At 43.8% G+C, this 15,168-nt stretch overlaps 1 protein-coding gene and 1 pseudogene across 3 annotated transcripts in view; both read left to right on the forward strand.

The window, feature by feature from the left end:
- Positions 1 to 15,168, forward strand: part of LOC117339720 — a 344,709-nt pseudogene that overhangs the window by 298,372 nt on the left and 31,169 nt on the right.
- The window catches only part of LOC117339633, a 30,088-nt gene that overhangs the window by 8,096 nt on the left and 6,824 nt on the right, over positions 1 to 15,168 (forward strand). Inside the window, exon 1 of one of the 3 annotated variants that reach the window (XM_033901331.1) lies at positions 14,586 to 14,838. The exons of 1 other annotated variant lie outside the window; for it this stretch is intronic. In XM_033901331.1, the coding sequence (XP_033757222.1) occupies positions 14,761 to 14,838 (78 nt within the window). In that variant the 5' untranslated portion in view covers positions 14,586 to 14,760. Of the gene's footprint in view, positions 1 to 14,585; positions 14,839 to 15,168 lie in introns of those variants that run through there. One more of the 3 variants, XM_033901330.1, reaches the window with a different exon arrangement.

Below are 15,168 nucleotides of genomic sequence, written 5' to 3' on the forward strand. Positions count from 1 at the left end.
CATTTATATGCACATAATGCATTACTCTGATTTGTGACGATAAACGTAATCCATGGATTTGTAAGCTATTTGGATATTCATTGCATCATTCATTTTGTCCTCTGGTTTCGAATATACAGCAAGATACGGCAATACATACTAACCACAAGATAAATATGGTGAAATGGCGGGCCAGAAAGCTCCGCTCTAGATGACGCGCAGTCTAGGTCTAGAGATACAGTCACCAAAGCACAATTTGTTCAGCGCTGTCTCAAACAAGCGTCTTATCTACTCCAATACCTAGTGGATGACACCTCTTAAAAGTCAGAGAGCTCATAAACAAGGGGAACAACTCCAGTCGTAATTGCCATAGTAATATAAATGTCATGTCTACTAATGGTTTTTGGTATCTGTTTAAAGTGTCTACACTCTGTGACGAGCCGGCAGCGATACAAAGTACGAAAAGATGTATCAATATTTCTATGATACACGGCATTATATGAATTCATTCATTAATTCAATGTAATGCATGGTGCAAATATGGAGCGAAGGCTCTCGTGTATAGCGTGCTGCTTGTTCTGTGATGTTGTTGTACTGAACCAAACTGATGTGGTAGCATTCAGTACCATTGAACTCTGAACGTTCAATCACTTATTATCGCTCTCTTGGAACCCCGAAATGTGCAAAAATGTCGTATGTATTTAATATATCTATTTGATGGCAAATTCTAGGCCTGTTATCACATTTGCTTCATAGGTCACGTGACTCTCTATTCATCATCAAGCTTGTCACAGTCGCTGTTGTTATCACTGATAATCCAACAAGGTAACATTTCTGCTTCCCCTGTCAACTGAAGTTTATATATCATACCTGGTTCGATATCGGTTTGGTTTTGTGTGTACCAGGCATTTTGTCGACTGGTGACAGGACAAGTTGCAACGCTACATGCAGACTCTGGCAAAACTAATATGTTTGGCATTTTGATACCATCGGGGAATATTCTATTTCTTAAGGATATGAAGTTATGGCGTATATGACGCTTCTTATATTCCATATGACATATATATTGTTTCCAAATACTATTTTCTACACCATTATATTATAACTAATGTGATAAATACCGGTATAACATCAGTACATCTAACCGCGCTATATCAAAATTATTTATTAAAAACATTAATAAAGTGATATTTGAATTCATGATCGAATTGATTAAATTTTTGGTGTAAAATTGCTTATAAGATGAGAATATTTATCTGGTTAAAGTTTGATATACAATTTAATACAAAATTTAGAAGGTCCGACAGTAAAAACCGCGAAATATTTGCCCCATGAAACTGAGGTTTATAAATTAATTTTGATCACAAATTGGAAGGAAAAAGAAAAATTATATGGTTATTATTTATCAAACAGCAGTTTTTCCCTATTGACATCATATTTCACTGAATTGTTTTTGTCTTTTTATTTCTTGTATTGCGGAAAATAACACATATATATTGATGTATATCGATATTATCAAAATGCAATTGGCTGACGTAAATCTTGCCAAATGCAGATTGAAGGGTGTTACTCAGTTGCGTACCTGATGAACAATCCGTTAAGATTGCTGGACATGCGTAGTGAGCTCTACATACGAAATGGTTTAAGGTCAAAATGTTTTGTATCTCCGAGAAATCTAGTATACAGATAGAACAGCTCAACAAACAAACGCATATATCAAAAGTCATTAACTTATCAAATTGCGTATACGTTGCATGTTATATTAATTTAACAAATTTAATTAATTCAATATTGAATTTTCTAGCGTGTAGGATTATATTTTCACGTAACGCATGAGAATCAAGAATTACATTTTGAATCCCAACTTTTCCATTTTATTTCCCTTTGCGACTGGCTAATGTTGAATAAAACGGAAAATATTCCGCAAACAAAACAGTCACTTGACGTTATCACGATGACATTTCTGTATGATGTCCCAATAGGCTTAACATACACGTTTCATTCGATATTCGTGATATAGTAGTATAATTAATTCTCTATTGTTTGTACGCAGAATGCGGCTTTCTGATTGGTGGACAATTAAAAAAGTCCGAAAATGGCGCGAAAAATGTAACGTCACAAAACGGCCATTGATGTTGCGTGTTTATTTGTGAAAAAGAATCCATTATAAGATCAGTTAAATTGTACATAAAACATGTTTTGATTTTGAAAATGGATTTCAAAAATTGATTATAAGCGTTGATGTCAAATATTTTTTAGTTTCATTGGGTTATGAAAAAAAGTTGTTTGCTTAATTAAAATGACAACGTGCCAGTTACATATATGAGGTGATTATTGAAGTGTCAACGCGTGGTTCACGAGGACAGCTTACCGTTTACCTTGTTACAGGTGGTCAGTTCCCTACTTCTTATACCGGGGTTAACCGTGGGTAGGGGGGTTCCAGCGACGTATGCACCGTTTTACCGGGATGTCTTGCTAGATAAGCTTTTCTGTTTACGAATTTACCTCGTGGTGTAGATTGCGTTGTCTAATTTCTAGTCTCTTCTTTCTAAGTGCGCACGTGAGCCGCTCGCGCACGCTGACCCGTGTCACCGGCGCGCTTGAGTCCGTTTTCACTACATTCCCCCCCCCCCCCCCCCCCCCCCCCCCGTTTTCTTTTTGGGAAAGTCCATAGCCATCTCCGAACGGGCACTAACCCTCACACCGGCATGGCCTAATCAAGATGGGGGCCCTGCTACCGGTCCACACTCAAGCTTAACAGAAGAAGGTCCGGGCGTTCTCCTCTGTGGCTCCAAGGACCTCTCTGACGGTAATGCCTCCCCGTATCTCTGCCACTTTCCTGGCTGTGATATCAATTAAGTGGGGGGCACTGCACGAACTTTCCGCACTTACCGGAAAGTAAGGGGCATCTGTCTCTAAAAGGAGCCGATCTAGGGGAATTGACTTGACAGCCTTTCTCTGGGCATCGTTGAAGTGAAACACCAGGCCCGACACACTAAAGTAGGTGTTTGGATAGACTTCCAACCAACTTTCCACTATTCTCGCTGTACCGGAGAAACAGTGGAGCTGAATCTTCTGGCGTGATGATACTCCCTGCAATTGCAGGATATCCAGGCAGCGCATGAAGGCCTCCACTCCTGCAGCATCCCTCTTCATTCCCCTGATGTGCAGCACCAGTACCATGCCTGGACACAGATAGGACAGGAGATCCTTGAGTAGCTGCTCCTGAGGATACCAAGTATCAGGCCGACAGGTGTGATCGAGACCGACCTCACCGAGTCCAGCCACTCCAGGTACCACCAGCAAGTCCACCAGGCGTTGTTTGTCAACCTTGGAAATGCAGTGCTTAGGATGGACTCCAATCACCGCCTTAAAGCCTTCCTCTACTAATCGAGATATTTCGTCGACTGATGGGTAGGTTTCAGGGTCGCAGTATACCGCGACACCTCCCGAGACTTCTAGCTGGTACTCCCCTGGTGTTGTTGGCACCGCTGCTAGTACATCATGCACTGACGCATCATGGTGAAGCTTCAGGTACCTTCGTATCCTATCCAGATGGAAATGGCTATCGAAAGCGCTCATCACAGGTTTGGACTCTGGTACTGATATGTCCTCCAACGAATCCCCAGCAGGATTCTGATGCTCTAACCCCGGGTCCTCTGCCGATCTACCGGTGGCTACCCGAAGTCCTGATGACATCTCCATGGCCTCTATCGGATCCTTCACGTCGACACCAGCCGTATCCTGGACCTCAGCTTCCGGCTCCACAAGAACCTGTTCAGAGGTAAAGGTGAACCTTTCCCTCAGCTCTTTCATCGTCCCCCTAGCTATCTGATTGGCAATAGCTTTCAGGCACCTCCAATGCAGGAGTGCAGCGGGAGAGTTTATTGGGGACAAGCTGAAATCCTGTGGAACTTCCCAGCCTTGCTCCTCACACAGTCCTACCATCAACTCCCTCTGTCTATCGGTGATATTCCAACCTGGCTCAATGAACCTGTATCGGTTGATCCAATCACAGAGGTCTTGCAGCCCTGCTGTTGGCCCCACAGTGCATACAGCAAACATGGCCAGACACGAATACCGGGTCCGGTGTAGGTCCACTGTCAACGGATGACGCTCTTCCTACGGGAATAAGACGAATTCCATATTTCCCTAGTTCGTACTGGTACTTGTCCAACCCCCGAACTTTGCTGATGATCTGTCCGTACCCGGACTGAATGAACCTTTGGTCCGGCTCCCCTCGTACTCTGTATACGTGGGGTCGGAGACCTTGCCTCTCTTGTGGAATAGGTTCCTTTGTTCCGTTGAGAACTCCTCGGGGAGGGTCTCCGTTTTTGTGAGAAACGTGCCATACTCCTCCCCCTGCTCGAATCCGAGCCCCTTAGCCGAGAGCTAAACTGTCGCTGATAACGGGGGCTACCCCTCTGCGACTTGCCCTGATCCGGCATGTCCCTCTCTGCAGGCATTAATACAATGACACGTTGCGTGTCTGTGTTTCCCGAGAACCGGGAATCCTTGCCTTCCGAGCTTCCTCCCCGTAACTGGGAATCCTGACCCTCACCGGTTGACTGATTGTCAACACAAAGGTCCTCCCTTGAAGATTCGCCGGCCAACTCCTCCTGGTAGTCCCCTCCCGAATGATTGGACACGTCCGACGAATACTTTTCCGGAGACGATCTCTTCTCTTCTCTAGGGCAGTCCATTAAGGCATCTCTGTAGGAGCGCTGATCCAACCTAGTCGGGCCATCTTGAGCGCTAACCTCTTCAACATATTTTGGGAGTGTCGGGTCCTGTTGAAGCCGATAGTCCCTCACAGGCTCGAACACCGCCTGCTCCGCGATGGATTCTCGGCGATTGTCACGACGATGACGGCGACCCTGTAATTTGAAGATGTTACCTTCAATCCAGTCGTCTGTAAACAATCCAGCGCTGCGAGCCTCCTCTGCCATGCGCCTTAGCCAACCCCGCCTGCCTTTCTTGATGGCGATCTTGACCTGCCCCATTACCGCTTCCTTCATCCTACGATCGGAGATGTTGGTCCTATACAGGTGGCTCATGACATCTCGAGGGTCCAGGGTGTCACCTTTTCGGGTGGCATCCTCTACTGTCTTGAGGTGTTTAGACATCACCTCAGTCCATCTGCCTCCGTACGCCATGCCTTCACCTGTGAAGAACAGAAAGAGAGAAACTATGCTTGAGTGACCACATTGTTCTTACAAGAAGAACACTTGAACCGGTCAATATCCAGGGCATCGGAAGGGGCAATATTGATGCATGACCCATGGTACCATTCCCCGCAGTAGTCGCACTGTATCATAAATTGACCATTCCATGGCTTTCTACAAATACAATAAGCCTCATCATCTGCCTCCGTATCAACTTCACCCTCTGCCTCGTTACCCACCAGAAGATTGGATGTGAAATTGTTAATCCATGCAGGCATTTGGCGGTCCCTGCAAGGCTTGAGCTTATCGTGGTTTAAGACCAAGACCTTATTGTTAAGCTGAACCCGAAACAAGTATGGTGTGATCTTTTCCACAATTATACCGGGCCCTTTCCAGGGAGGGCACAACTTCTTGCATCTGCCTTTAGTTGCCCCACTATCCAGGATGTAGACAATATCTCCTTTCTGATAAGACCGCTTCAATACCCTGAGGTCATAGTTCCTCTTCATCCGGCGCTGTGTCTCCTTCAATTTCTGTCTAGCTATATGATGAGCTTCCTGCAAAGCGCCTACTAATCGATGAATATAGGGTGCAACCCCCTGTTGAAGGGGAGTATTACAGGACTCGAACATAAGGTCTGCTGGGAGATTAACCTCCCTGCCCAACATCATCATATTTGGTGTCTGCCCCGTGCTCCGGTTTACTGTCGATCTCATTGCTCCCGCAAGCTGAGGAAGTAAGACGTCCCAGTCTTTTTGTCGGTTACCAACGAAACACCTGACTGCGTCCATCAGAGTCCGATTGTAACGTTCGACTTGTCCGTTGGAGGATGGTCGATATGGAGACGTTCGGGCCTTATGGATGCGCAGAATATCGCATATGGCAGTAAAAAGATCACTTTCGAAATTTCGTCCTTGGTCAGAAAACAACTGGAATGGCATCCCAAACCTTGAGAAGAAAGAGTTTACCGCCGCTTTGGCTGTGACTTCAGCTGTCTGAGAGGACGTAGGAATAATTTCCACCCATTTCGTAAACTGGTCCACCATCATCAAAATGTTCTCGTTCCCATTTTCTGTTCTTGGTAACGGCCCCAGGAAGTCGATATGAACCCTTTCCATCGGAGCTCCCGCATGGTGTCTCACTAGAGGATATCGGCCATGTCGATTTGGCTTCTTACTCCTATTACAGACCTCACAGGTAGTAACAAACCTCTCAACATCCTGACTAAGACCATACCAGGCGAACTTCTCCTTCACTCTTTCTCGTGTCCGTGTGATACCTTGGTGCCCGGCAGATGGCAGATCATGGTGAAGATGCAGAACAGTGCCCCGCAGACCTTTTGGCACTACAAGCTTCTGGATCCCGCAATCCTTTTCTTTCAAAAATAAGATGTCTTCCCTCACTCTCAATCGTTCCTTGTTTATCCAATAAAACTTGGACGCAGGGCTCGAAAGAAATAGCTTTCGTTAGCCGGTGTCGCCTGTTTTAGGATCCAATTCAGCACCAGCGTCAAATCAGGATCCGTGCTTTGTTCCCGTCTGATTTCCTCTCGGGAAAAACCCCAGCACATCTCTCTATCCTCCGCGGATTGCACAAAGGACACCACCTCCCCCTCTTCGGTCAGTGTGTGCACCTGACACAACCGTGAGCACACCTCAATGTATATGGGAGTTTTATCTTCTGTTCCACCAGGGTCCCAGGTCTTTGACGGGGAAATCTTTTCCTGGCCTTGATTTACCGGACCCTTTGCTGCAATGGGGACCACATCATCCACATTTTCTATAAATTCGCCCCATCGATCATGAGCTCGTTGGCAATAAAGGCAACCACCACAAGGCAGATCCTCAAGCCGGGACCCATGGATGTAATGGCTGACCTCTGCAGACATCCTGGACAATGCATCTGCATTTGTGTGCAAACTACCTTTTTTGTGTTCCAGAACCATGTTGTACTGGCTCAACTCCTCTATCCATCGTGCCAACTGACCCTGAGGCTGCTTAAACCGTAACAGCCAAGTAAGACTATTATTATCGGTTCTTACCTTAAAAGGTCTGCCTAAGAGGTAATGTCGAAATTGCCGTGTTAACCGGACAATGGCCAGCAGCTCTTTCCGTGTAGTACAGTGCCGCTTCTGTTCCGGGGTTAAAGCAAAGCTGGCATATGCTATCACTCTTTCCTCCCCATCTACTATTTGCAGAAGTTCCCCTCCTATAGCCTCGTCCGATGCATCGGTATCCAATACGAAATCAACATTCTGGTTGGGTTTGAGTTTTATTCCGTAATACTGGAACCTGCTCAACGCCTCTACCAAATTCTTAAGATGATCTCCGAAATCTTTGCCTAGAATCACTATGTCATCTAGAAAGGCCAGGGCAGTCCTCCAATTGAGGCCACACAGCACTAAGTTCATGACTCTAGAGAAAGTTTTTGGTGAGTTACATAGACCGAATGGCATCTTCACAAATTCAAACAGTCCATATTTGGTAATAAAGGCAGTTTTCTTTCGGTCTTCCTCTGCAATTTTCACTTGCCAATAGCCCCATACTGCATCGAGCTTGGAGAACCACCGATTTCCAGATAGTGTATCCACACAGTCTTCAACTAGAGGCAAAGGGTATACATCTTTCAACGTCAAATTATTTAGAGCTCTGTAGTCGATGCAATACCGAACCGACCCATCACGTTTCCGGACTAAGACTGGAGCTGACGCCCATTCAGAGACAGATGGTTGGATAACCCCTGCCTGCAGCATCTTGTTTAACTCCTCCTCCTCCTCTTTCACAAAGTGGATAGGGGTCCTCCTCATCCGCTGTTTCACCGACGGTGCTCCCTGGGTATCGATTCGATGTTCAATTTCCTTAAAGGCCCCTATGTCGAACATGTGGGAAGCGAACACATCCTGGAACTCGCAGATTACCGATGTCAATTTCTGACATTGCTCCTCAGATAAGTTTTCCCGCGACCGGGTCAACATATCCTTCACATGCTCTGGAATTGCTTTGTCATCATGGCCTTTAGGGTCCTCCACCTCACTAATGTCCAGAGTGGGTTTCTCCGCGTCATATTCCGGGAGAATCTCTACTCCTGTAGCCATTCCGACTACTTTACCCTTCTTGAGCACAGTAAATTTATCCGAGAAGTTAACCACACAGATTGTTGGGCTATCCGAGCTCCGGTGCACTGACCTGGGAATTACCCATCGGGGATTTTACTCTGCCTCCACAACATAATCTGGGAGGACCTTATCCAGCTGGCATTTTATCCGTGCCACTGAACGTGGGGGTATCATACGTCTCTTTGCTACAGAGACCCTACTCACTCTGGGTAAACCCTCGCTGTTACCAACCCTGAGAGAGGTAGTGGTGGAACCAACCTTTAACAGATGATTCTCCATGTCAATATGAGCTCCTTGACGAATTAGAAAGTCAAACCCCAGGAGCATATCATCCTCAATAGGAGCAACGTGAATGACCTCATTATACACAGAAGCCCCAATCTTGAGTTTTACCGGTCCTATCTTAAGTCCTGTCATAGACATATCCCGCGCTGCCGTGAGGACTTTCATTTTGCACAGTGTTGGAGGCTTGGGGTCCATCATTTGATAAATCCTGTCTGAAAGGATGGTTGACTCTGCGGCTGTATCAACAATAGCATCCACCGTCACATTTCCTACCCGCACTGTGGTATGGTACAGGGAATTGGACTTAACCTTGTTTATTCTCATGACATCCAAATCTTCATCTCTGCCATTGTCCTCTTTATCCGATGAGACAGCTGACTCCATGGACTGCACCCCTTGTATGGGTAGATCCTCCTGAGCCCAAGAGACTGTTGTATCTGGCTGTTGAGTTGGGACAGTGCTGGAAGGACTTTGGTGCTTTATTGGGTTAAGGAATCGTCCTTCTTCTCCAACCCCACAATGTTTAAAGATCCCTCCTCTTTAAAGGTAACCTCCTTCTTAGCCTCTGGACAGTCTCGCATGTAATGCCCAGGTTGATTGCACTTGAAGCAATTGCTATGCTTAGGTGATGGGCTACGACTCCGTCCCCGGGATTTGAATTCCGTGAGAAGCATGTCAAACTTGCTTCCAATGTCCTTGTTTTGTGCATCCATCCTGAGGGTGAGCTGGGATAGTTGAGACTGCAAGGATGAAACACCTCCCTCCAAAGAAGCTACCCTCTGCTCCAGCGTAGGAGAATTACTTGATTTCTTCAAGATGGAAGAGATCGGAGGCGTTTTTGTCTGTGAGGGAGTCCTCTTTTCCTTACGTGGTGCACCCGCAAACCGGCGCACCTCCCGTACATCTATTTCCTCATCCGATGACGCTGACGAGTCTTCATAATGCTGCGTCCTATATATTGGTAGTGCTTCCGAGCGGGACTTCTTTTTGGAATCTTGTGGATGATGGATACACCTATACCACTCGATCTCTTCAATAGCATCTTCAAGGGTCTTGTGCTTTTGCATGCAGGCATGCTTTCCGGCTTCCCTCTCCTTACAGCCCAGACAAAACCGCATTATGGCATGCTTCCTAATCCAGGATTCTGGTAAGTCCTTGTAAGCCTTGACAGCTAGACCGAGTACCCGGTCTGCCCAATCATGCAGTGTCTCATCCAGGTCCTGGTTAGCCATTTGAAACTTGGCTTGCAAAGTTTCCTGAAGCTCTGAGGCCTGGAAGCGCTTGTCGAACCCAGGAATCAGTTTGCGATAGGACATTGAGGAATTCATCTCCGTCAACAGGTGGTAGAAATCGCCAGCCTTCCCTGTCAACCCCCAGCATAAGGCATCTCTCCGTTCTTCAATCGTCCAGCCCGCCGCATCAGCATACCGTGTAAATTTTTGCTTAAAAAGGGACCAGTTTGACCGACCATCAAACTCTAGATGTTTGGGCAGGATGGGTGGTCTCCCCTTGCTGCTTCGTAATGGGGCAGTAAATGACAAATCGTCGTCACTTTCCTCATCGCGAAAGTATTTACGGTGTTTACTTGGTCGGGATTGCCTGCCACGCCTTCGCCGGGTGTGGGCATAGTCCTCATCTGAATCCTCACTAAGGCGACCTCGGGACCGTGTACCGTACCTATGTCTGGGCTCAGTTTTCCTCATTGACCGGCGTGGAGTAACACATTCCTCCTCTGACTCCCTGTAATCCGGCTGAGCACTAGCTCCCTGCGCTCGGAATGACTCAGGTAAGAGGGCACCTTGTCGTTCCTCTATCAGCCGAAGCACTTCCTTAATAGCTTCCTGAGTACACGCCGCTTCGTCTGCAGGCCGCTGCTCAACAGTCTTGCACGGATCCCTCCCTACATTACTTGATGGTTGACCTGAATCCTGGTCATTGGACAAATGTGGATTGGGGGCAAAATCAATCGCTTCCATTAACCTGTCCGTGAGACGGATTCTAGGTATATCCCCAATATTATGGCTGGTAATATTACCGTATGTATACCGGTAGTCCATGATATTGGCAGCTACTTTCTTTCCAACATCCGGCAATGAAAGTAATTCACGTTCCTTACACCAATTGATCTTAAAAGCCATATTTGCTGTACCAGGGCAAATAAGGTTAGGTACTGAAGGAAACGTAAATGCAGCTGGGAATCTTAATATTATTGGAGATGCAGACGTGAGGCAAGTAGAAATGAATTAAATCCCCAAATAACCATAACAGCATCAACATAACACATATCCAAGAACCTGGACATGTAATTGGGTCAACATTAAATATCTCCGAAAACCGGAAAACAATATTAAATCTTGGTAAGATATTATCTTGGTACATAAATTGTAAACCGAGACCGGTCAACAATGTAACACACAGTTGACACCTGTGTATTAAAATAATGTATCAAAATGCTAGCCAGTTACCGGCTACAAAATTAATATATGAACACACAAACAATGTAACACACAGTTGACACCTGTGTATTGAAATAATGTATCAAAATTCTAGCCAGCAACCGGCCACAAAATTAATAAATGAACACACAAACAATGTAACACACAGTGTCGTTCGATGAGAGCTGCTCACAAAATCAGGTTGATACATTGTATATTAAACCAACAAATCAAACCTAAGTATCAATTTAGAAACACGTGGGGATGTTTGTTTACATATCTGCCGAAAAACCGGAAGACAATGCTGCAGGGGATATGACGTCACATACGTGGCGCACGCAGCTACCCCTAAAAAAAAATATCGACAAAGTTCGCTGAAGAAACAAACAAAAAATAGTGATAGCCTGATATGGTTATAAAAACTATCCCCAAAGTTCTTAAAAGATATACAAATCCAATACTAAAATCACAACAATTAAACCTAGCGCATGACAGGGTTTCTAATCCTGCACGCTTGCTGACAGAACTTCCGAGATGGAGAGTGGCCCCGTCAGTCGAGTTTTACCTCGTCGCCATTGAAGTGTCAATGCGTGGTTCACGAGGACAGCTTACCGTTTACCTTGTTACGGGTGGTCACTTCCCTACTTCCTATACCGGGGTTAACCGTGGGTAGGGGGGGTTCCAGCGACGTATGCACCGTTTTACCGGGATGTCTTGCTAGATAAGCTTTTCTGTTTACGAATTTACCTCGTGGTGTAGATTGCGTTGTCTAATTTCTAGTCTCTTCTTTCTAAGTGCGCACGTGAGCCGCTCGCGCACGCTGACCCGTGTCACCGGCGCGCTTGAGTCCGTTTTCACTACATTATGTTTAACATTTCTTTAATTGTTTCTGTAAATGTTCTATCTTTCCTTGATGCAAGCTTAACACCACAGCTGTAATCAATCTAAATAAAATCAAGATGGTCATTCACACTACGTTACATAAACATCTAACAACATCCCATAAGGGGTCACGTTCTGATGACCTCTGAGATATGTATAGTTCACTTTCAGGGCGAATTGTCGATTTGTCGATGTCATCGAAGCAACCCATTTCGTCACAGCATGCACCTGAAGCAAACCATTTCGGCACAGCATGTATATACATGTAGCTTTATGGGCTTTCTGGGACGAAATAACTTTGAAACAAATTGACAGATTATGCAAGCTATGAACTCTAGTCATGCTAATTCGGACACATAAAATTCACTTCCAAGATTCTGGAAGTAGTCATTTGATTGGCTAATCCAAAAGGTCACCCCGACGTGACCCCTTATGGGATTTGGTTTATTTCGTTTAACGTCCTATTAACAGCTAAGGTCATTTAAGGACGGCCTCCCGTGCGTGCGACATGCATGCGTGTGGTGATTGGGTATGTGTGTTTTGGGAGGCTGCGGTGTCTCCTTGTGATAGGCCGGAACTTTTGCCGATTTATAGTGCTACCTCACTGATGTTGTCATTAAGGGTCACAGGAGTCAAATAATCTAAACTCTTTAAACAACTTCTTCTTGATAACCATAAGGCCCAAAGACCGAATGTTAGGTCAGTAGCATGCAGGGATGAAGGGCTTCCAAGTTTGCTCAAATGGATTACCTTGACCTGTAACTCTGCATGAAGGGCGTAAGAATTGTACCATTGCAAGATCGTAAGAGGCGACTAAATTTGGGATCTTATCTTTTCTCTTCTTTCTTAGCAACTTTCTTCTTCCTAATGTTTCCCTTGAAAGTGCCTCTATTTTGGCCTTTGGTTGAGCGTTCACCCCTGTGAGGAAGGCTTTGGGTTCTGTCCCCTGGCCGAGACATACCAGAGTCTTCAAAAAAGGTAGTCGCTACTCCTGCTTAGCGCTCAGCATATTTGGAGTGGGACGACTGGTTCGCCCGTTGTCAGTATAATGTGACCGGGTGGGGTGTGCTGCTGGGTGTCTTCGGCAGTATGCTTCAGTGAGGTAGCACTATAAATCGGCAAAAGTTCCGGCCTATCACAAGGAGACTATAATATGATACAAACTATTTTCATGAAGATTTTTTTATCTTGAAAGATAATTTTATACAAAATCAAGTGAGAAAACTTTCTCATATTCCTGACACTATTATGAAAATTATATGCTTTGTATTTGAAATTAATGAAACTTTTGTCAGACTTAGTCAAATGCTAATATATTTTGTTGTATGTTATACTTTGTCCCTATTTCACCAACATAATATTAGCTGAAAGTTTATATTAAAATACTGAAATGATGGGAAGTTCTATAATTGATATTATTGTAATATATATCCTAAACAACCTTAAACTTAACAAGAGGCCCATGGGGGCCTGTATCGCTTACCTGGTTGGATAAGACCAAATGTCAAAATAATGTTAGCAGCTGCACTCCCTATATACACTTACTATCAAAACATTCATATTAAATCTAAAAGTACGCCCGAAGTCGGTTTCTTGTATTATTTATTTAGTTGTGGACCTATTTATTTTCAATTTCAAAAACATTTTATTGACACATAAGGACAAAAGGATTGGACAGCAGGTAAAGCCTATATAAGTTCTCTCCCAAAACAGTAACATACACAATGGTATACAAACATGGACATACTATAACACATTACATATTACAATCTCAATGCTTAACAAAGAGGCAGCTACCTTAGATTAGTATTAATTTTGTTTTATGAAGAGAATACTCTAACCTTTTAAAATAGGTAAAACAATATTTAAAGCAAAAAGACAGAATAGGCATTTATATTCTAATTGAATAAAATTTAACATACAAACTGTATGGAATAAACCTCTGATGATATTGAATTTCCTTATCCCAACAGATACAGGCCACATATTCCAATTTACCTATTTATCTCGTCTTCCCCTGTGGTTTCTATAATCCATTATTTATTATTATTTATCGGAATCATATATGCTGGTTTTTTCGGAGGTGCGCGGCAAAATTTGTTTTTATTTGTTTCTGAACATGGACATTTTCGGAGCGGGATTCCCGACGAATAACTGACTAATTTGGTGTGGCCCAAGTAGGAAATCATGCAAATCGCCACGCTGTAAGTAACTTGTCGTCTTCACCGGATATTTATTATTTCGTTTATTATTACCAATTCCCAAGGCTCTCACTCACAACACACAAATATTCCATACATAGTTGAGGCCGTCCTTGAATTAATTTGTGGTGACAGGACGTTTAAATATACAGAAGCAAACATCATCACTACGACGGTTTTATATGAATTAGATATACATGTACATTATATATAATAATAAAAAATGAATACAAACAAAAACCCAACATTTTTATTGTTATGTACAAATGGATGGTTTATTTTTTATATATATTATAAATCAGTATTTCAAATGTATAAAGTGAATAAAAAGCTGATGAATATTTATTAACTCCAAGATACAGTCTCTATTAAGAGACCTTTTGCCTTTATGATCGTTTTTCAACTTCACTTGAGTGGTCGCTTAATATAGATTCGACTTTAAATATACTTTTTCCTAATAACTCGTACCACGGTTTCTAACGATCTCGATCTCACCCTCCGACTTGTGCTACCAGCTGGTTACCGTAGACACGAAAAAGAATTAGTCATGCGTAGCAGGTACACCTGTATTCGTTGATGTTTACTTGTCGACCATTAGTGTATGTGTGTAAAGGGACCATAGCACATCAGCTTTAATGTAACTCCCTTATTCAAGACACCTTCATACACCTGGAATACAAGTGAATTATTTGGATATCATGGATGCAGGCAAATACGACCAACTTGCTAATAAAGCGGAAGTGCATTACAATAGACGGGCGAGCAGCTATGAGGAGGTAAGGGATGAAATGTACCGTAATCAGGAAAACGTATTGATATAATATCTAAAAATAAACTCTTCTTCTTCTTCGTCTATTAAAGGATAAACTTAAACCAAGTAGACCTCTTGATTTTTTGTCTTATTTCGGCTGACATTCAGCCCTAAGTCTCTTATTTTAAAATAAGTCTGAAATGTACAGCAGATCATATATAAGTTATCTTTAAAACAAAGCTATATGATCATGGACAGGGATGAGGAACATAGTCTTACAGTTCATACTTATATAACAAAACTTATTCCAACAGTGCTAAACATGCGCACCAGATCGGACGATCAATATTGAGGA

This window comes from Pecten maximus, chromosome 12 (assembly GCF_902652985.1).
Source record: "Pecten maximus chromosome 12, xPecMax1.1, whole genome shotgun sequence".
In the NCBI taxonomy this organism is placed as follows: Eukaryota; Metazoa; Mollusca; class Bivalvia; order Pectinida; family Pectinidae; genus Pecten; species Pecten maximus.